This window comes from Mangifera indica, chromosome 5 (assembly GCF_011075055.1).
Source record: "Mangifera indica cultivar Alphonso chromosome 5, CATAS_Mindica_2.1, whole genome shotgun sequence".
Classification (NCBI taxonomy): domain Eukaryota; kingdom Viridiplantae; phylum Streptophyta; class Magnoliopsida; order Sapindales; family Anacardiaceae; genus Mangifera; species Mangifera indica.
In genome coordinates, this window is record NC_058141.1 from 2,793,898 (window position 1) to 2,816,969 (window position 23,072).

Here is a 23,072-nt window from a genome sequence, read left to right on the forward strand (position 1 = left end):
CGAATCGAACTGAGATCCAAGCTAGAGCCAACTCAACTGGAAACCACCCCTAATGTAATTATTATTAAAATATTTACTCACGGGCTTTTCTCTATCTATCACATTTCTAATTTTATTCAGAATGGAAGTGAAAAACTGAGCTACAGGAACCAAATTTCTGTAACACTTAACACTATATCAAGCTATATGTCAACAATTGAAGTATCTGATCAATTTGTTTCAGGATAAAAACTGCTTAAATTGGTCGATAACTGTGTATAAATTTTCTCAATCCGAAACCTTCTCAATCTAGTTTGATTCAGTATTGATACTGAATCAAATCACAAATAATATGAACAAGATTCTGAACTCAAGTGGATATTGAATTGACAAGACAAGAAATTGAACAATCAATGCATATAGGGGTGAGCAAAAGTCCCAAGAGAAATAGAATTCATCGCGTACCTAGTATTTCAATTCTGGTTTCTATTTGAAACTGACCTTTCCGAGTAAGTTTCAATTCCATATATATGAAATTGGCCGATTTAAGTCACCATTCCGACTTTTTAATAGGGTATTTAGAATCACTTACCCACACCCACACACACACACACACACACACACACACACACACACACACACATATATATATATCATAAAACTTTTGGATGAAATAAAATTTTGCCAACTCTTAAAGGGAAGTAAGCAAAAAGCTAAAATTACGCCAACATCAAAAGCACTAGAAGTATCTAAAAGACATCACAAAAAGAAAAAGCACTTCCAAGAAAAGTGATTAATTTCACTGCTTATTATTAGTAGTAATAGTACAAGTAACTAGAGACAAGCCCACTTAACCTGGGTTAAGAGATGTGAAACCTACTTGTCTTTTTTCATCACCTTATTGCAACTTTTGTTTTACTTATTTGTTTTGAGTATCCAATTACGTACTTGGAAGGCATTAAAAAAAAAAAAACTTATGAAGGAGAAAAGAAACAAAAGAGAAAGTGGAAAATGGACCACCGAAAGTAAAAAACAATTTGATTTACCAAGAGAGTTGTGAGAGTTTTCCTTTGTGTATCTACAAATTGTATCATTTTCCATCTGCACAATCTAAAGAGTTGAAGGAAAAATAATTAGTCTCTTTACAATTTTAATGTTAAAAGGAAAAAGGGTAACTTTCTTAGTTTAATAACGGTATTGAATCAATAACATTAAAACTAATACGAATACCAGTAGAAATTTTAACATATCATCATATAATTAAATGTATTTTATTTTTAATTTATAATAATTCAATCATATAATGACACATTAATAGTTTTACTTATTGTTTAGTCTTTACTTTGAATAAGAAAAGGTGGTGGGCATTACCTTTTTCTCCGTCGCATACTTCTATCAAGAAAAAAAGAAGGACAATGAGAAGGGCAACCCCAGCAAAGGCTCCAATTAATATTGCGAGTGTCTTCTCACTTTCGTCATCGTTGTTGTCGTGGTTGTTATCTACAATGAAAATTAATAATTAAATAAAGAGAATACTAATATCCAACAATGGACAACCAATTTAAAAAAATGGCCATGGAAATATATTGTGTTAACTCAAGAATTTTCCAATGAATAATCTAACGACACTTTCTAAACAAACAACAAGAGATTTCGATGTCAATTTTGGTCTTGAGCATGTTCACTTGGGTGTTAATAGAGATTGAATTCAATCTAAGTTGAACATAAGCAATGATCGGCTTGATATTGGCTTGCTTAATTAGTAATAGAACGTAATAGTAAAGAAGAAGAATAATAGACAAGACGAGCTCCGATGTAAACACACTGGTGAGATATGAACTTGAGATCAATGATATGAAATTTCTTAGTTTAAACTTTATTTATTCAGGTTTGAATAACTTGAATCGAATCTATCCCTACTCGTTACCATTACTTGGAGAGTGCAAAATTAGCATTGGATACTTTCATTTGATTTCTAAGAAGACATTAATTCAAAGTGGGCCTTATAATTTCTTTCTCATTTCATGTATGATTATAATTTTGGTGTTTTACAGGCAACTTTGAGTACTATAATTTAGGGTTTAAATACAAGAAAGTATAAACTACTTTGACTCTTTTTTTAAAGAGTTTTCCCCAAATACCCAAATGGTCAAAATTATGGCTTTATAGTTTCAACAATGTAATGTGCACTTAATTTTGAATAATCGATTAAATATTTAAATGATATATTATCATATAATTATGTGTATTTTATTATAAATTTAAAATCATTCAATCACATAATATCACATAATTTGAATATTTAATTGGGTATTAAAAAAGAGTAATACTATGTGTACTCATTTTTGGTATATAATTTATGTATACAGTGATGTGTCATCATGTAATTAGGAGATTTTAAAATATGTCACTATATGATAAAGAAATATCCAATCATATGATGACACCTCATATGTGTACACAAATTATGTACTAAAAATAGGTACATATAATTTTATTAATTAAAAAATAAATACACATAATTTTATTGTTATAATACTAAAACATTCATTCGTTGACACCGGATTCAATTTGAAACATAGAACTCAACCTTTTTATCAAACAATAAAACTATGTATATATTTTTAGTATAAAATTTAAGTACACAGATAATGTATCTTCATATGATTGAATGATTAAATTAAAAATAAAATAACATTTAATCACATAATGATATATCATCTAGATATCTAAAATATATACATATAATATTATTTTTTTGTCAAATTAAGGAAAAAATTTAACCCAATAAAGTGGAAATTTTCAGCCGTTCAAATTACACTCAACTTTGTTTCATACGACCGGTACGTATATCCACTGCCCTTTAGAACCATATAATTTTAACACGTCACTAAATATGTATGCAAATTCATAAAACAAATCTGACCCGTGATGAGGGTCAAAGGGGTCAATTGACTTTTTTACTTTCAAAATTTTTTTACTTATTATATATAAAATATGGATAATTTTTTTTAAATTTTAAATTTTATAGATTTTATTATTTTTTATTAACATTTTTATATTTTAATATTATTCAATTTTAACCTCATAAATTTTATTTATGATTTTGCCAATGTTCACAATATCATATATATGCGAGAAAATCAATTTTCTTTCTATGAGAGGGGATTTGAATTTAACACAAAGGGATGGTTAATTTTTAAGCAAAGTAACTAATGAGAAATTTCATTTTAGTCCCCCACACTCTAAAACTTTACACAAGAGACCAAACCACCATGCAAACTCAATATTAAATAATTATGAACAAAAATTAAATTAACACATATTACCAGAAGCATTTAAAAAAATTCTTAAAATCCCACTAATTTAAATGAAAAATAAAAATAAAATATTACCGAAAACCAGAAACCACCACCCAACAAGGTGGTGAAACCGCTTACCGTCACCGCCGTTCGACTGATCTCCACCTTTGGAGTATAGCGCGTAGCATTTGGCCAAGTACATGTTACCCCATTTGGAGGCCCCACAGTCAGTTTTCAGCCGTCCGATTGCGTCTGACAAACAATCCTGACACTGGCTCGCACTCAAATCTCCTACGCACTGCGCCACACCGGCCACATCCCCCGACCCGGCAACTCTGTACGGCTTGTAACTCCCATCACTCGCCGCCAAAAAACCCAACAACGCATCACGCCGAGTCAACGCGTCAGAGTCATACGCAATCGACGGCCCACATTTGTTCACCAGTACGGTCTTGTCCTCCACCCCTAAAAACGTCGTATTATCGTACTTTACGAAACAGCCATCCAGCTGCAACGCGCCGCCGCACGAGTTGGCACACATGTTGCCCAGTTGGCTGACGGCGTTGGCGACACAGCGGCCGCAGTCGGCGTTGTTGAGGTCGCCGCGGCATTGGAAGAGGCCGTAGAGGGCATCTTGTGAGGTGGAGGAAGGGATTGTGAAGTTGTTGTAGGTTGTGAAGGTGGCTGAGTTGACTAAGGAGGTAAGCATCGAGTTGACGCTGTTCTCGTAGGGGGAGCCCTGGGCATATTTAAGCTGGGAGCAGCCGCCGAAGACCAAAGTGTCGACCGCGGAGGAAGATGAAGTGGGGAGGAGAGAGAAAGTGAGGCAAAGAATGGGAAGAAGAAGGAGAAGTAGAGGGATTAAAGACATGCTTGTTAAGTGTGATGGAAGGTTGAAGAAGTTGCAGAATTCTAATGGAGGAATTGAAGAAAAGAAGAAAGCTTTCTGCAGAAGAGAGAAGTGGAGTGGAGTTGCTTTAAGCCTTTCCTTTATGGAGAATTTACGTATGGAACGGAATAAATTGGGGATAAATTTTAAAAAACAATGTTTTAATAAAAATATTAGTGATATTATATGGGTAAATAATATATATAAATAAATAAATAATAAAATAATATTTAATTATATTATAACTTATTATTATTTATGTATAAAATTATAATATACATAATTTTATTGTAAGAACACATGATAATAAATATATATCAATTTATATTTGTTATCGTATGTTGGTTATATGATTATTTTTTTAATTTTTTATTATTATTTTAGTAATTAAAAGATAGTGTGACTATTAGATTTATAATTTTAATATGGTATAATTTGAATCAGATAAATTTAAACTCAAATTAATGTTTAAATTGAATAAATTAAATTCAAATTGAAATTTTATTTTGATTGATAGTGTAATCGAATCAAGTTAAACTTAAATTCAAATTTAAGCTTGTCAAACTAAAAATTTTTTGACTTGGACTTGCTAGAAGAATTATTGACCAAAGCTTTATTTAAAAATTTTGTAAGCCCCTTATAATTTAAAAAATTACATTGAAACCCTATAAACTTATTTTTTTTTTTTCAATTAACTCTTGAAATTCAAAATTTATAAAAGAAAAAATTTTAAGGATGTAAGTGCAAGATTTCAAATTTGTAATAGATTATTAATATTTTACTTGAGTCAAGTTGCATGCTTACTAAACCAACCTACATAAAACTTAAGCTCAGCTTGAGAGTCAAATTTAAATGGTTTGAACTTTAACTCAAATAAACATTAATTAAAGCGAACCAAACTATGAGCAACTCAAGTTTGAGGGACAATTATTTATCGAAACTCTTCTTTTTAAAATATTCTTCTTTTATAATGATTATTCATTATTTTTTTTTTAACAATTTGTCGTCTTCTCTAATATAATTGATTATCAATTGATATGGTGCTTTATTAAATTTTAATCAAGTTCAATTCAGTTGAATTTATCTATAATTTTAATTAGGATAATGGATTTATTACAAGTAATTGAGAGATTATGTAGGAATCTAATCTATATACATTAATTAGAAGTTGATAATCTTTTCTCATTTTATGATTCTATTAGCAAATAACAAATTGAATAATGGACACATGTATCATTTTAGTAAATTAAAAATATGGGATTATTAGGTAATTTAATAAAAAATCAAGGAAAATCTGTTCGGAAAAATATAAAAAGTAATTTGACTCAAATAAGCTTTTAAACTCAATTATATACTGATTTGAGATTCTTAATGGTTTATCACAGTAGTCTCTAATCAAAAGGCCAAATAACCATTTCCCACTCAAGGTTTGATCGAACAGCAATAAACCCTAAAAACTAATAGTTTTTCTCTTAAATCAAGTTTTAAAAAATGACATTTCCCCCCTAAGGGTTTAGCTTTAAATCTCATACTTCAAATCCAGAGATTGAAAACTAAACCTGAGGGGAAAAATATTATTTTTTAAAACTTGACATAGAGAACAAATTTTTAGTTTTTAGAGTTTAAGAGAGAAAAAAAGATTAAATTTTAATTTATTTTTAATATTACAGATAAAATGATGATTTTACCCTTGAAACTAACATACTTAATCTTTCATAAGTAAATGCTTGAGATTTTCATAATTAAGAAGGAGATATTTGAGAAAACAGGATACTTGGGGTGAAAATAAGCCCTTTGGCCATACAAAATTTAGTTTTTTAAAATTTAAAAGATAAAAATTATCATTTCTATCAACCCTTGGGTGGGAAATAATCTTTTGGCTGTATCAAAACCTTATAAACTTTTGTCAACGGATACATATTTAACTTGTTGACGACGACATCGTGTAACACACTGAAATTTTGGTCAAGGGATGCATAAATTTACAATTATATACTTAATTTTTTTTTTTTAATTTTAAGGGGGCCGGTGCCCCCATGGAGTACTTTATTATTAATCACTAGACGTTTGAGGGCTTTAAATTATCAAAATTAAGTGAGATTTGGTTTTTTTTTTTTTCTTTAAAGAGAATTAAGTGGGATTAGAATTATTTAAGTACTTATGAAATGCGCTTGAATTTTTATTTGATATATTTAAATATTTTACACCAATTTATCTTTCATTTTTTGTCAACTACTTCAAAAATCTTAAAAAAAAAAATATGTCTTAGATTGGGAAAGAATTAGAGAAAAAATTACATTAAAAATTTAAAATTTAAATGCATGCAAAATGAATTAATATGATATTTGATACCATTGAATTCCTAATTTTATACATTAGATTGAGAATAATGAGATGATACTTCAACTTTATTAGAAAATAATTTAATTTTAGATTTCATCCATATTAGTTTGAATATTAATATTTTAATTAATTTAAATTTAGTTTAAATTCAAATTTAAACTTAAATAGATTTGCTTAGTTCCAGTGACTTTTGTTTTTTTCATCTCAAATCATACTACTATCAAGGCAGCCTTTGGAATTGACATACTTAAAAGTATAATTTGATGTGGAACTTGCAAAATACTTCACCTTTAATAGGATTAGAGATGTCGATGGGTTATGTTGAGCTGACTTCAGCATGGCCTATTGCGTTTTTAAGGTGTGTCGAGACAAGACCTACACAGTTACGGGTTTTTTGTGCTAGGACAACCCACAAAAATTGATAGACCCATGTTGTGCGAAATCTTTAACATGTTAATATGTTACTTAAATAAAACTAATATTTTTTATTTTATTAATTAAACAATTAAATATAAAAATCATTTTTTAATTGTTAAAACCGAGGATAATACTTTAAATATTTTATTGATAATCCCTCGCTTGTGGTGAAAAAATACCATGGTTATATGATGAAAAATATTTGAACATATTGCAAATCAATTCATTTACATAATTTACAATTACATATATAAGTACAATATATATACTATCTACTAGTCCTCAACGTCCAAATTGTTAAAGTCTTTAAATGTATCTTTTGCGATCTAACTCTATAACTTAAAGTCAGATTTCACCCAATTCTTTATACATATGATCACTATAACCATGTTAGAGTGTAAGTTGGATTGTTTATGGACCAACATGCATCCACCTACACTAAAAGCAAATTTCGATGCTATAGTAGAGGTCAATAGATTTTGTGCCATGATGGAAAGCACAAGAAAACTTTCTTAATTTGCTTTCCACTATACTAAAACATCTAATTTGTCACTATCACCATATTGTTTTATAATTTATAGATAACAATAAATATTAATATAATTCTAAAACTCACCATAATTTGTACTCGGACCCACAAACAACATTACCTTTGCACAAGAGGGATCCTATATGTGACTTTCTTCTATATGAACTATCAGAGCTTACCTTAGGTTCAGAACTTTCTGACCTTCTTTCATATTTATTTTCATAAATACTATACATTTCAAATAAGAATTCTTGAACATCGTTTACTCTATTATCATTTTTAATTAATAAATTTTCATTAATAACATCTAAAAAATTTTGTACTCTTAATAATTTTGCCCTCAGATCTAAAATAGTGGTAGCAACATAAACTAAAGGAACTTCGTTTCAATATTTTTAAAATTTCTCTTCCATTTTTCTAAACATATTTTGGAAAATATTATGATACTTATATTCTTTAAAAATATCACTAATTTATAATATATTATATAATATTAAACAAGTAGTTAGATAGTACACACCTAAACATTGGTTTGTGGTTATCTTAAAGAGCTCTAATATTTTCATTGGAACTATGACAATATCCTAATCATATTCTTTCAAAAAAGGGGATTTTTCAAATCATTTGGTTGGGTTTGAAGAAACATGTTATAACTACTTCATACCTTTTGTATGCTTTCAATATGAGGTATGCTTGAACCTTCTGCTGCATTGACGTTGGCTCTAATGGATCATGATCTAGTGAAGTTATTGCCCTCTCATCTTGTGTGGAATTTTTTTATAATAATATGTAATATGTTGGCGAAGATGACTGATGCCAATGGAATTGACACATATTAAACATGAGCTGTAGTGTTTGCACATTGTTTGTCGAATTATTCTTCCTTCAATCATTTCTTGTATTCAATCGAAGTGATCTCCCACCATAGATTTTTGCTTCCTTTTTCTTCCTGTCAAGCTTGTGGTTGTCCTAGTTTCACCTGTTGGTACCTATGCTCTTGTTCCACATGCATAGTCAATATTATCATTACTATCATAGTATTCAGATAGATTAAACTCATTTGAGCTTTTGAATCCATTTGTAATATTTTGATGAATGAAAAATAATGATTGATTGACTACTCATAAACCCAACAATTATTTAATTTTCAAATTCCTCGCCTTAGTTCAATTTAAAGAATATATCCTTGATTATAAATATTATTTTTCTATACATGTAATAATATTCTTGAATCAACACTTATAAGGCTAGACACTAGCTGAGACACCGACTTGAGTTGGTTGAACTCTACTTGAGTTTGTATGCATTGTGCTTGTGTCAAAGTTCTAGGATCGACTAGAGTAACCAAGCCAAATTCAAGCTGAAGGATATTCAATTTGGTCTAGCTTGCAAGTCAATTAATCAACTCAAATCAATTTGAGTTTAGCTCATAGCTCATATCAAGTCGAGCTGAATGATAATCAAAACTAAATGACATAGTTTAAACAATGGGAAAAAAAAATGTCGTTTTGACTATTATATGAAAACGATGTTGTTTTTATAATGATTAAAATGACATCATTTTAAGTGTCATCGAACCAATAATACAAATTGAGCTTCGAGCTTTGAACTTCACTATTGAGTTTAGCTTGAACTTCTGTTTAATACAACATGACTAACTCAAGATAAGCTCGAACCATTATTATCCATTCAAGTCAAATTCAAGCTAACTCATTATTGGTCGAGTTCGGCTTATATCCAAACCTAAATACTTAAGATAAAATTGGTGATGGAGATCTTATATTTCATTTCGGCTTCTTTCTTTTATATTTAATAGGTATTGCAACAAGAAAAATAACTAATTAATGCCTATAAACTTATAATTTTATAGTAAAATTAAGAAAATATATATTAATCAAATGATAATAAATATTGACTCTGCATGATTTGCTAATAATGTGCCCATATTTTTGGATAAAAACATTTAAAAATTGAAATAGTTGTGATATATATAGATAATTTTGATCAGCATTCTACAATTGGTTTTTCTTGGAATTTTTCATTTGTTTTTACCTTGTAATAATGTATTCCCACAAGACCTTTTTTTGGTACTTTAGTATCGTCCAATTCTATGAAACTGCTTGGAAATTACATCCTGCTTCCATTGACAAGACTTGGATGTCTTACTTTAGTCATCTATGTAAATTCATCGTCAAATTATGAAATAAATAGTTCATTTATGAAGATGCTACTGGGGTTGGGTTTGATCTAATCGAGCTCAAGTAAGGTTTACTCCAATATTGGTTTGAATATAACAAATTTAATTGAAGATCCGAGCATGTGTTGATGTCAATAACCCTAATTCAACAGGAAACAAGGGATTTGGGTCAATATAAATTTATCGTCTCTTTCTCTTTCGCGAGATGTCTTTCAAAGACAAAACCGCAAGTTTAAAGTAACTAAAATAGAAGTGTAATTGAGCTTGAATAAATCACAAATAATTCAATTTGTTTACGCCCTTACCTTTAAGTTAGCTTTTAAAATTATACCAACTGATGCCTAATAATCCTATTTATAGAATTTTAATTGTTTGAAATAGTTTTTTAATTATGTAAATATGGTTCGATTCCTCACTTAAAGAAAAAAAAAAAAATATATTGTAAACAAGATTGATGGGTCCCTTTCATGAAAATCCGGAATTGACGCTGCCCAAAGTGCACGTAAATTTGACTGACTTACTTGTAGAAATGATAGTCTTTCCAAATTTGTCTCTCTTGACGACCAAAACAAATGCAAGTGAGCTTCGTGATTGAAATGAAGAGTCATGAAGAAGTCTACAGAGTGAAGAAGACGTTGTCGTTTCGGAGAAGCAACACGTTGTTGTTCCATCAAATTAAATTGATGTCGCATTCAATAATAAATTAATATCATTTTAGTCATAATTTTATTTTATTTGTTTTTTAACGATCATTTGATGAGATGTGAGTTTATTTTTTGTTGGTATTTTTATACAATTTTTTTTTCTGCCCCCAAACACTTTACGAAAATTTGGTTTTGGATTCATCTAGATTGTGGTGTGAAAGTGTGTACAACAAGAAATATTCTAAAATTGACAGACTTGAATGCAAGAATATAAACTGATACAATAATATAAATAAAAGACAATTAGACATTTTTGTGACTTTTAGAAGAGAAACTATCCATCTTGAGACTAGGGATGACAACAAAGAGGGGTAGGGAGGGGATTCTAATCTCTGTCTCTATCCCTGTCTTTGTTACGGGAATGATAATGATTCTTTATCTCCTTTCTGCGAAGAAAAATATTCTCCTTATCCATATGGGAAAAAAATCCTCTTTCATATCCTCGGAAAAAAATCTCTTCTTCATACCCTTTAAACAAAACATAAATATATTAAATAACAAAATTAAGTAAAAATTAAAACAAACAAACTATTTCAAATGTTCACAAATATATATATTAACCAATTTAATATACACAATAAAATTTAAATATATTTAAAAAATATAAATAATCTAAAATGATAAAAATATGTTAGTATTTTAAATAAATGTATTAATATAAAAGGACAGAGACAAGGGTGAGTTGAAGACGAGACACATGTATCTCGCCCTCGATTGCAGAGATTTTTTTGTCTTCATCCCCGTTTTTGTCTCTTTTTTTTTGTTTTTATTGGGAATTCTCTTACTGTAAAAGTCGAAACCCCTAAATTTGGATCGAAATTATTATCTCTACATAAGACTTATTCTATAAATTATGATCTAGAATAATACATATTCATTGACGTTTGTCATTGTTTGGGATGTATCCGTAAATTGACTTAATGAGAAATTTTTACTACATAACAGTTTGCGTGGCTAGGTCTTGTCCTTCACATAATGTTTCACACATTATTATGTATATTATCATATAATTATTTCTTATGTAAAACTTCTACCATTTTAAATCGATTTGTTTTAGGCGGTGATTGTTTCTAGTTGAGAGAAGCACTTTGCTTTCGAAGAAAAAGTTTTCATATAATTATCCAATTTTTTTATTTTCATTTTTATTGTCTATTATATTTTGAAATATATGCACACACATTTTTGAATATACAAATATTTATACAGATAATGTATCATCTTGTGATTAATGTTACTTTATCTTTAATTCTAAATCATTAAATCATATGATAACACATTATTTATGTATTTAACTATGTACTCAATAATGCATATATATAAATATATTGTTATAGAACATAAATAAATTTATTGTTATAGAACATAAATAGAAAAAGGAAACCATGCGACGAAGAGATGTCTCTTCTTCACACCACCGTGCGACTAAGAGATCTCCATCTCTTCTTCACACCGTGGACGAAGAGATGAAGATCTCTTCATCGCACGGTTTTTTGATGCACTATGAGAAGGAGGAGGCCGAAGATAATGTCAGAAGGGATCTGAAAGCTAAACTTGAAGTGGGGGTGTGCTGTTTTTGAAAGTTCTAGGGGTAGTTGTAGTTTGAAAAATATGGAAACCCTAGGTTCGGGGCTGAAAACTTCCACCATTTCAAATTGATTTTTTTTTTTATACGGTGACTGTTTCTACTTGAGAGAAGCACTTCGAATTCAAAGAAAAAGTTTTCATGTAATTATCTAATGTTTTTATTTTCATTTTTATTGTCTCTTATATTTTGAAATATATACGCATATATTTTTGAATATACAAATGTTTACACAAATAATATATCATTATGTATTTAAATATTATTTTATCTTTAATTATAAATCATTTAATCATATAATGATACATTATTTATGTATTTAATTATATAATAAAAAATACGTACATATAAATTTATTATTATAAAACATGTAATAAAAAATTGAAAGCAATTTGTATACCCTCATGTTGTATACAATCAACAAGTCACCTTAAACAATCACATATGGTTGGTTGTTTATATATGTTGTGTGGTCACACTATTCCTTAGAAAAGAATGCCCGAGTTGCATTAAAGAATTATCTGGTCATTAGAAGTGAGCAATTACTTATACAATTAACATATAATGACTAATTATATCATCCATATGTAAGTTCACTTCGAATAAGAATAGAATTCCTTCTATCTAAAAATTGGTGGGATGTAACACCCACGCCCACAAATAAAAGAGAGAAAGCAAAACAGAAAACACTTAAAAAAATATTTGGTTCGACCAACCGTAAAGAGGTATTCTTAAAAAACCCAATCCACTTATTAATCAATCAATCATTATAGCTATGTGACTTTTGAAAGAGAAAAATAAAAATAACTCATTTTATCTATTAAATCTTAAAAGGCTTTTAGCATCTTGTTTGAGTTTGGCTGGCTCAAATATGTCACTATCTAAAATTGGATGCTGGTGTATTAAACCAAGCCATACCTGAATAAGTTTGACAATTTCAAAGCCAATAAAGAGGGTTCAATACTTTGGGCTTATACTAAGAGTATGCGTAACTTAATTTAAATTATAAAATCAAATTAAATTATTTATAAAGGAAGAAGGACTATTTCCCACCCAACTTTTGATGTGTTCTCAAAATGTCACACACGTCAGATGAAAATCCAGTTTTCCCACCCATGAGCCGTTAATGTGGATGGTTTCTGTTTGCATAAGGGTAAAATATCCATTTTACCCTTGTTAGATGAAATGACAAAAATACCCCTCTGCAAAATTCATCCCAAAATTGATGTGAGGGTTTTCCTTCACCCCCCTTAGGTTTTAGAAACTAACATTTCACCTTACCTAAAGTTTTTAAACTTTGAAAACTAACATTTTCACCCCCAAACCTAGGGTTTCCAAATTTTTCAAAAAAACAGCCGCCTCCCATAACTTTCAAAACTAGTAGTTTCACCCCCATTCTTCAACTTCATCTCCCGACGTCGTCTCCGGCGTAGTCACCTGCGTCCTCCTTCTTCTGGTGCGACGGTGGTGGTGGCCGAAGAAGGAAGAGACGGAGATCTCCTTCTCCTGGTGTACGGTGCGACGAAGAGATCTCCTCGCACAATGCGACGAAGAGACAGAGATCTCTTCGTTGCACCACCGTGCGACGAAGAGGTCTTTCTTCGTCACTCCACCCAGACGACGAAGGACGACTCTTCGTCGCTCGTCGCATCGTTCAGACGCTACGACGAAGGACGACGAAGCGTCGTCCTTCGTTTGTTCTTCCAGATCTGGACGACGCTTCGTCGTCCAGATCTGGGCGACGAATGGTCGTCTTTCGTCGTCCTTTGTAGTCGGAGATCTCCCATCGATCGATTGCAGCAGCCGTCGGTGGTGGCCGGAGAAGGAAGCAAACCCTAGGGGGTGAAATTAAACTTTTCAAACTTTGAGGATGAGTTAGTTATTACTTTTTAAAACCTGAAGGGGGGAACAGTAAAATTTTAAAGTTTTAATGTTTTAAATAGTAAATGACGATTTTTCCCCTGTTCCTAACTGAAAAAATGGACGACAGTTTCGTCATGGGTGGGAAAACTGGATTTTCATCTGGCATGGGTAGCATTTTGAAAACGCATCAAAAGTTGGGTGGGAAATAGTCCTTCTCCCATTTATAAATTATAATTTGATTTAATTTAATTTGTAAAATAGTTTGGTTTGAGTTACAAAGTTTCTAAAACTTTTTTTCTAGTATGGGTTGTCGTTTGTTGGAAGATTTTCAAATCAAACCACACTGTAAACCATATATTTTTAAAATTCATATATATAACTATATTCGATAAAATTTTTAACAAGTAATTAGGTGTGTAACTTGTTTTTTCATATTTATTTTGTCATTTTATTTACATGTATATCATTTATATTTCATATTTATTTTACATATTTATATTATGTTTTACAAAACTATAATTTAATAAATTTTGTTAAATAATCTATATTTAAAAATGAATAATTTTAATAGGTTTAAACTATACTCTAAGTCATACTAAATGATTTTTTTTTTTTAGTTTGATTTAATTTAGTTTGAAATCTCAAATAGTTTAGTTTGATTTGAAAAATTTTAAACTATTTTTTTTATTTAATTTGAAAAAACTATCAAACCACGTCATATTAATCTATGTATACCGTATTTTAAGAAATACTTTATGTATTTAAAAAAAAAGGAAACTAATGAATAGTAATTATATAATTTGGCTTAAACAAAGAAAAGTGATAATTAATTTTTTAGGGTGTTACGATTAGAGGTGTCCTCGGGCCAGTTTTTGTACTTCAAAACAAAGTCCCCTCCCAATCTAATCTAAGGCTGGCTGTCCAGACAGGAAGGGATTCACAAAGAAAATTCTCATGGTTTGGCCCACAAGTAACTCTTGCTAATTATTAATAGGTCTACTGAAAAAACGGAGAAAGTGACCAACTAAATCAAAACCGATGAAACCAAACCCAAAAAATCGGTTAATTGGTCCATAATTCTGATTTTAGTTATTTCCGTTTTCGGTTCAGTTTCAAATTATTAAATTGGCTACAAGACTTATTTCCACCCAAGGTTTATTAAAACCCAAACTAATATCCTTTAAGTATAAAAAATCCAAATTCTTACTAATAAATTATTGAAATTAAAAAATTCAATTAATTTTAAAAATAAAATAAATATTTAGCTATAATATTTTAAAAATAATAAAATTTTATTTTATTTTTTTAATTTATAAAATTAATAATTTTTCTTCAAGATTAAACTTTAAAAAGTTATATTTCCTCAGGGTTCTGTAAAATGCCCCTTTATGGAAAAAACTTAAATTGCAGGTAATGACTAGCCAGAGGCAGCACCCTATTTACTACTTGACAAGGACTGTATAACATATAATTAAATATCATTTATGGGTTTGGGGATATTGCTCAATGGGACTTTATATGTGTTAGTGTAACACTTTAGAGACGAAGTTATCCCCTATTGCTCAATAAATCATTTATCGTTGATCACTCACGTGTCAACAAAGAACTCATTGATTAGTTTCATTTTGGTACATGCATTTTTCTTTGGCTAAACTCAATTTCTATAATGATCTATCACAAATATCTTTTTTTCTTTTGAAATTCATTGATGAGTTAATATTCTCTCATAAAATTTATTTAAATTTCATAACAAGAAATATAAAATATATAAAAACATAAATCAATTAACCTAAAATGCTAGTGGATCATACAGTTTATTTAAATTTCATAAGAAGTGGTGAAAAATAAACGAAAACATATCACTAGTAACACAAAATGCTAGTGGATTTAGGCTTTTTTTAAAGCTTATTTTCTCCCCTTCTCTAATTGGGAAAATAAGCTTCCATCATAAATAGCTCTTACTGTATCTTTGTGCAACAATCCATCATTATCTTTACATAGATCGTAAAAGGGTTTCCATTCTGCAAAACTTACAGCCCTGCAATAATTTGCATCAACTTTTTATTTTAAATTTTGCAGAAAAAAATAATAATTGTAACATTTTTTCAGCTGAATAATCGATTTGTTTGTTATATACGAAGAGGAGGAAAGAAGAAAACTAACCATCCTTGGAAATCATTAGGTTGTCTGTTAGCCTTGAGCATTTCCATTAATTCATCCCATGTTAAAGAGTCACTGTGTGCATGTGCATGCTTGCTGAAAATTTCTTCAAATTTCTCAGGAACAAACCTATTTATGTAAAATAATTAGACGTATGCATCCATATAACCCTCCCTCCCTCATCAATTCAGATCCATACGTAAAATATACCTTCCTTGAGCATCATAGGTTCCGGTGTCGCTACCATGCTTGGCATTCACGACATTTTTAACCACAATTGGGAGTTTAAGATCGGGCAATTTACTCTGTCATGTTTAATTAATATTGCAATTAAAAAATAGAAATGGAGGACAGTGATGGAGATTAAGTGATTGACCAACACATTCATGAATATCCAAATTAAAAAAAAAAAAATACTATAATTATTTCAATTTGAGTTCTGCGAAATGGAAAACGGGATAAAATTAAAAGTTACCTCGATAGTTTTAGGACTGATTGCCATGTGGATCTGAGCGGCACTAGCCTTGGCTAACAAGGGGTTGAGACCGATTGCTATCATACCTTTAAGATCATCAAAAAAAAACTCTTTTTGGCAGAAAAAAAAAAATGAAGCCTAATTAAGATGAAGAAGAAAGTAGAAAGACCTTCAGCGGTTTCCCAAGGATAAATTATCCCGTCATGATCCCGATCGAAGAAAGAAACGTGTCTCTGCAGAGCGTCTTGTTCTGCTGGAACATATTCATCAACTTCTGCAGAAAAAGCGTAAGAAACCATGAAGAAGAAGAATAAAAAGGAGAAAGCCCAGAAACTCATTGTGGTTGGAAACGATGGGATAATTGTAAATTTGTATCAAGTTTCCTTGTATGTATATATATTAATTAATCTAGTTTCCTTATTTAGATTTATGTTCTTAATAAGTTGTTAATGGCCATATAAATTTTATTTGTTATGCCAAAGATCTCGTGTATTTCGTTATTTTATAATACCTTGGAAGAATTAACGTTAAAGCAATCGATGATTTTACTCTTTAGTGTATATCCATATATAGTATACAATTCATATGTTAGTTTTAAAAATTGACTTTTTTCTTGGAATTAGGGTTGCATCCTTTTTTTTCTTGCAACGACCCAACCATAACTTTGAAACTCGACGTTTTCTCCCACTCTCTATATTCTACCGTGCCTACAAGAGAGAGAGAGAGACACTATTTCCCATTAAACTATATCAAAATGAGTTCTCATCCTCCTAGTCGAAAAGGATATTTTTCCACTTGTCAAAAGTCAAGTATTAAAATCCCACCCGCTAAGTTGGTTTTGAACGTTATTGATCTTGTTGACAGATACTGTGAAAACAATGGCATCATTGCTCAGGCTAAGGAGCTAACATCTTACCAATGGTCCAAACATATTCTTAGGTGGTCTCATCTAATCAAAGAGATTGTTAACCGTGGAGATGTGCAAATATGTAAGATTTATTCAAATGATAATATAGCTGACCTTCTAATGAAGTCTCAATCACAATAGAAGTATGATAGACATGTAAAATCATTTAACATTAGACAAATGATCAATTGATTATAGTGCAAGTGAGAGCTTATTAAAATAGGTGTTGTAGAGCCAATTTATTATGGTTATTTATGTAATAATTATCCAAAAGTTGGTAAAAGTTTGATGAGAGGGGATCAACGTGTAGCTTAATTGTATGTAACACTTACAAGTACGATTTAAGGTTAATTTAGTCATTTTGTATATGATAGGTGTTTATGGATTAAAAATTGCTAAGTGTTAATAAGACTATGAATTTTGGCTTGAGGAATGTTTATGCATGAAAAATGCTCGCTTATTCATCAATCTATCATGTGGACGATATGGATAATGTGCGACATAAAAAATGTTAAGAGGGATGTATGATCGTGTATATAAGAATGCATGATCGAGACATTGACTATTGGCAGGTTTCATTAAGTGGATCACCTTTACTATATTGAAGGATATTGGATAATATTTAATAATGTCCTTAGCCAAGATTTAAGGTGTGTTCTGTTTTCCAATGAATAGAAAGATTATGACGGACTTTGCTGGATAAAAGGTAAGTAAGACTTGTATTTACCTTCCAGTGTATTTGTCACCACGTCATTGCTTGATATGAATTTCTCATGCCACATGATGGCACTAAGCATCCTACTTAGTTAACCTGCACAACACCCAGAAAGAAAAACACACAAAAGACAATTTATCCTAAGGCATTAAACACATGGTGGGATGCGTATTTCATGGAGTTGAGCCACCTATTTTCATTCTTCGATCGACCATGTTCTTCCTGCCCATATTCCCTGCTTGAAGTACAATTCATGGCATCATGGATCTATTCTTGTGCAAGTCTCTGCTCCCCCATGTTCTTTGACTTTATCCATGTTTTAGGACTTAGTTTGAGGCTTGAATTAGGACTTAGCTTGGGTGTTCAAGTTATCCCATAGTCAAAAGCCCGTAGGTGTGTTTTTTCCTAGTTTGGACCAGTTTGCCTATACAACCCATCTGCATGCCATGCTCATTGTTTTCCCTAGTTGCCATTTTTGCCTATTTTTCACCCCCCATATTTGAAATAGGAATGCCAATAACATTTTTAATAATTCCCAAATCTCTTGAACCCATTCAGAAGTGTCGTTACTGATAGTGCATGAACCTTCGTGCTCTTGGGATTGTCTACCTTTGCACTTACCTTGTGAGAGTTGATGCACGATGTCCATTCATGCCGCTTTTGACTCGAATTACATGCTGGGAACTTTCAAACTTGTACAAATTAATATTTATAATCAATATATACAATATGCCATGCCTCGCCCCAAGCATGGTTTTGTCTCGGCTCGTGCCACCCACACACAAGCACGTGCCACAATCAAAAGCTGCTGACAAACCCTCACCCCCTTAAATGGAGCCGATGTCCTTGTTGGGAGGATCTTTGATTGAGCTGAAACCTGACCCGCTGCTAACTGCTTGAATTCACCCATTGTGAGCAACTTGATCGTATGAACAGTGAAGTATTAGGGATGAATAAAATTGATTTTGAAAACGAAATTAAATTTTCGATTTTATAGAAATTATGAACTGAAAATAAACCATTTTACACATTAATCGATTTATAATCAAACCAAAATTATTGGATAACCGATGCAAATTTTCAGTTATCCGATTTTGAACCGAATTTTAACATTAATATTTCAAAATTTATTTTATAAGGAAATGCGATGAATGTTGTGCATTTTGCAGTTGTATTTAACAAAACCTACCCTATTGATTTAAGAAAATCTACCCTTTAATTTATTCTATTTTATTTTATTCCTTTATATAAGTTTAATTCTTTGTATTTGTAGAAGGTATGTTAGCAACAAAATTTCTTCACTATTTAATTAAACTACATCAAAAATTTGAGAAAGAATATTACTTGATTTGAAAAAGAAATTTTTGTTGATGTTGTTGGAAAAAGGCAAGATAAATATCGTCGAAAAATGGCAAGAGCCTAGTTGGCTATTGAGGTGAGCTAGTGAGTGTTTAAATGAAAATAAAGAAGAATAAAAGATGAACTTTGTTGCTTTACAGTGAATATTGTTGCAATAACAGAGAAGAGAAGATGAAAAAAAAAGAGAAAAAAAGATGAGAAACCACGTGTTGAGCTTTGGTTGTTTGCTCTTTGTTGCAAGTCTGCAACAACTTTGCATTGTTTGATTCTACACACTAGTTAGCTGGAGACATCCAAGGAAAGGAAAAGAGAAGTCCAAGGAAAGCAAAAGATAAAAAGCATGTATTCCTTAAATAAACATTAGACTTTTATGTTAATAGAAAAAGACAAGTTTGAATTTTTACTATAAATTTTTTTATTATTTTTTAAATTTGAAAATCGAACTAGTTACTAAGTAACTGATTTCCCAATTTGAGCAAACCAAAAACCGAATCAAAATTTTGATTTTCTTAATATTCTGACCTGGTAATTGAATCGGTTTTATGGGTACCATATTTTTCAGTTTGGATACTAATTTGGTTTGATTATTAGAAATTTTTAAACACTTTTATAGAACATTCCTGCATTCTAATTTTGGCCTTTCTGAACACTGATGTATGCAACATTTTGAGCACCTAAAAATCAACCTTGTGACTTCCCTAAGCACTATTTTTCCCCAGAATTAATTCTTGCGCATAACCCCGCTGATAGGTGTTAGTGCTCCTTAAAATTAGTTTCTGTGAATGCCTTACGCACCTCTGCTTGCATTCAACAAACCTAACAACACACATCGTCCTAGTGCTCAACTTTTCAACTCGGCCATCCATAATAGAATTAAAATTAAGTAGATGAAGTTACCTAACATAGCACGGGCGTTTGGACTGAAAAGCACAAAGACCCTATACCTTGTAAGCACTGTTACTTGAACTTCTTCACTGGTACAAAATTGCAACTCATTTTTGGTACCCGATGCTTTCCTGTAATAGTCTATCATGTTTGTTATAAGTAAGTACTGGTAAAGCCTTCTGATAGTAACCTCATTTGGTACAACATAAATAAACCAAAAAGGTTTGCACTATCTTTTCTAGACTAAAATAACTCCATCTCGCACACTTTTGACGATATCAAAAACTTTGCACCTAGTAAGTGATCTAAGTGTCCCCATGACTCCTTTAGACCTATAGGTGGAAAATAACACAATAAGACATTTGCTGAATATCTTGTGCTTAGTTCATCTTTAAGTTCATGAACTACACACTGTGGCAATTCTGTTGGCTTCTTGGGCATTGTCTTGTTCACACCATTAGGACAATCTACTCCATCTATTTCTAACTCCATTAGAGCAGCTGTCATAGACACTTCACCTTTGCCTGATTTTGGTCGGTTGTATAGTTTGCCTACCTGAACTTGTTTTCTGCTTAGGCTTGCCACTATTTGGCCTTGCATACTCAGTCAATTATCTTTGGACTTCACCTCCCTCCATAGGCACTATTGGGTATGGGGTTTGAGTTAGAAGGTTGGCTCATAGCTCTCGCTCATTGTTATGCTTAGCTCTCCTTTGTGGCAGTCATATCTGTGGTTGTCTGTACTACATTTTGTTACTGAATATATCCTGCACTTTAGCCTCGCACTTTGGCATCTCGACCCCTTGGTTTACCTTAATTTTCACCAGTGTTGCTAGCATAATTTATTCATCCTACTTCTTACTCAAACTGACGTACACAATATCTTGCAACATTAACTTTTCTGCACTTTGCCCACTACTCTTTGCGCGAATAAAACATGGATTCCTCTCTTCTGCAATAACCATCCCTTACAAATATGGCAAAACCAGAACTTTCACATTGATAAAGAATTCCAAGCCTAAAATCAAGTCAAAATCATTTAAGGGTATAGTCAAGAGACCACACTCACCTTGTCGTTGGTCTACCTGCAGTAGCATTATAGTTTTGCTTTGAACTTGTTGCACCTCTATGTTCACAGCTTTGATTCAGCTTAAGCATTTAGAAACTGTTAGCCCAAGTTTCCTTATAACCTACTGTGCCACAAAGTTGTTGGTAGCTCTCGTGTCCAATAAAGCACGAACAAATTACCTACTGATCATCACTTTCACAAATATTAGCTTGTTGCACATGCTGTATCTGTCCCTGCTGATGGCATTAAGCAACTGAATGAGGTTTAGCCTCACGTTCTCATTTATCTCCACATTAGAAAACTCCTATGCAATAAGGGCAGTTAATTTTTACTTCCGAGGGTAGTCCCTCGTTCGATGAGGCTCTCACAAAAGAAATAACCACTATTCTTTTTTTTTAGGGACTTTTACCCACTACTTTGTAAAGATCCTACTGCACTCTTTCCCTTGTCTTTCTTCCCTTCCTTGTTGAAATTTTGATGTTTTCCCTTATTTTTAGCCTTTTTCTTATCATGGTAATGGTCAGAATTTGAAGTCGACTGGGCTATCAACACTTGCAATAGCACTCGACAAGTTTTTCACCTTTTGTTATCGTAACTCTACTTGTGCCCATGACTGCAAATCTAAAATTAAGTTAAACAATTTGTCCCCTTCAGACATGTTTTTGATGTCCAACATCAATGAGCTGAACTGTTTCACATATTTACACATTGTGCTTATGTGTTTCAGATTCTTTAGGGCTTTTCTTACCACCTAAATTGAGTTCAATGGTAGGAATTAATCCTTCAACTTCTTTTTAAGTACTTCTTAAGTCTCAATTTTTAGTTGCCCCATACTAGGGTCATCATCCAGCCTAGTGTGCCACCACTACTTAGCGTCACCTTATGAGATACATGTTGGTAATAGTGACTTGTTCTTCTTCGGCAACTTGGGTAACCCTGAAATACTATTCCATATATAATATGTGGCTCTAACACTTTCATTTTTTTTGAACTTGTACCACCTTTACCCTTACTTGAGGACCCAGTAACGACCTTCTTTAATAGGCCTATTTCTCCCTCAATACTAGTAATATGCTCTACCATGTGGTTTACCATCGAAAAAAACTAAGACAAAATATCATAGTACCTATCAACCATTTCTCTTTATACACACCATGCAAATTATCACAACTCGATAATTGCTTTAGAATGTAACATTGGTTGCTCTGAAAGAGAGGTTGCATCTCTTGTCAGCTCACCCACCAACACCTCTAGAACTCTCACTTGTTCATTGAGCGTTGCCATCACTCAACTAGGCTCTGATACCAACTTGTCAAGAGGTCACTACTTGATATGAATTTCTTGTGCCTCGTGATGGTACTAAGTGTCCTACTTAGTCACCCTACACAACACCCACAAAGAAAAACACACAAAAGACAATTTATCAAACACCTGGTATATGAAAAAACCCAACCTTTTTATTAATATTAAAATACAAAGAGAGTTTACATTAGATTTTTCCACTTTTTGCTACTACTTTTCATAGTTCAATTTATAGGCATCTAAATATGGTTGACATCTGCAACCATTAGGCAACATCCTAAGGCTCTAAGCACATAGTGGGACATATGTATTTCATGGAGTTGAGCCACCTATCTTCATTCTTTGGTCAACCATATTTTTTCTACCCATATTCCTTGCTTGGAGCACAATTCATGA

At 31.5% G+C, this 23,072-nt stretch overlaps 2 protein-coding genes across 2 annotated transcripts; both read right to left on the reverse strand.

Moving 5' to 3' along the window:
* Positions 1 to 753: 753 nt before the first annotated feature.
* On the reverse strand, positions 754 to 4,280 carry LOC123216249 (plasmodesmata-located protein 6-like). The gene is made up of 3 exons (XM_044636652.1): positions 3,420 to 4,280; positions 1,351 to 1,479; positions 754 to 1,089 (listed from the first exon to the last, which is right to left on the reverse strand). Exons 1-3 carry the CDS (start codon positions 4,150 to 4,152, stop codon positions 1,070 to 1,072), a joined length of 882 nt encoding a protein of 293 aa, XP_044492587.1. The 5' UTR covers positions 4,153 to 4,280; the 3' UTR covers positions 754 to 1,069.
* Positions 4,281 to 15,643: 11,363 nt separating this feature from the next.
* LOC123217712 (probable peroxygenase 5) lies at positions 15,644 to 16,934 on the reverse strand. Its single transcript, XM_044638816.1, has 5 exons — positions 16,610 to 16,934; positions 16,441 to 16,526; positions 16,176 to 16,270; positions 15,969 to 16,094; positions 15,644 to 15,843 (listed from the first exon to the last, which is right to left on the reverse strand). The coding sequence occupies exons 1-5, from the start codon at positions 16,776 to 16,778 to the stop codon at positions 15,711 to 15,713; spliced, it is 609 nt and encodes a 202-aa protein (XP_044494751.1). The 5' UTR covers positions 16,779 to 16,934; the 3' UTR covers positions 15,644 to 15,710.
* Positions 16,935 to 23,072: the final 6,138 nt, after the last annotated feature.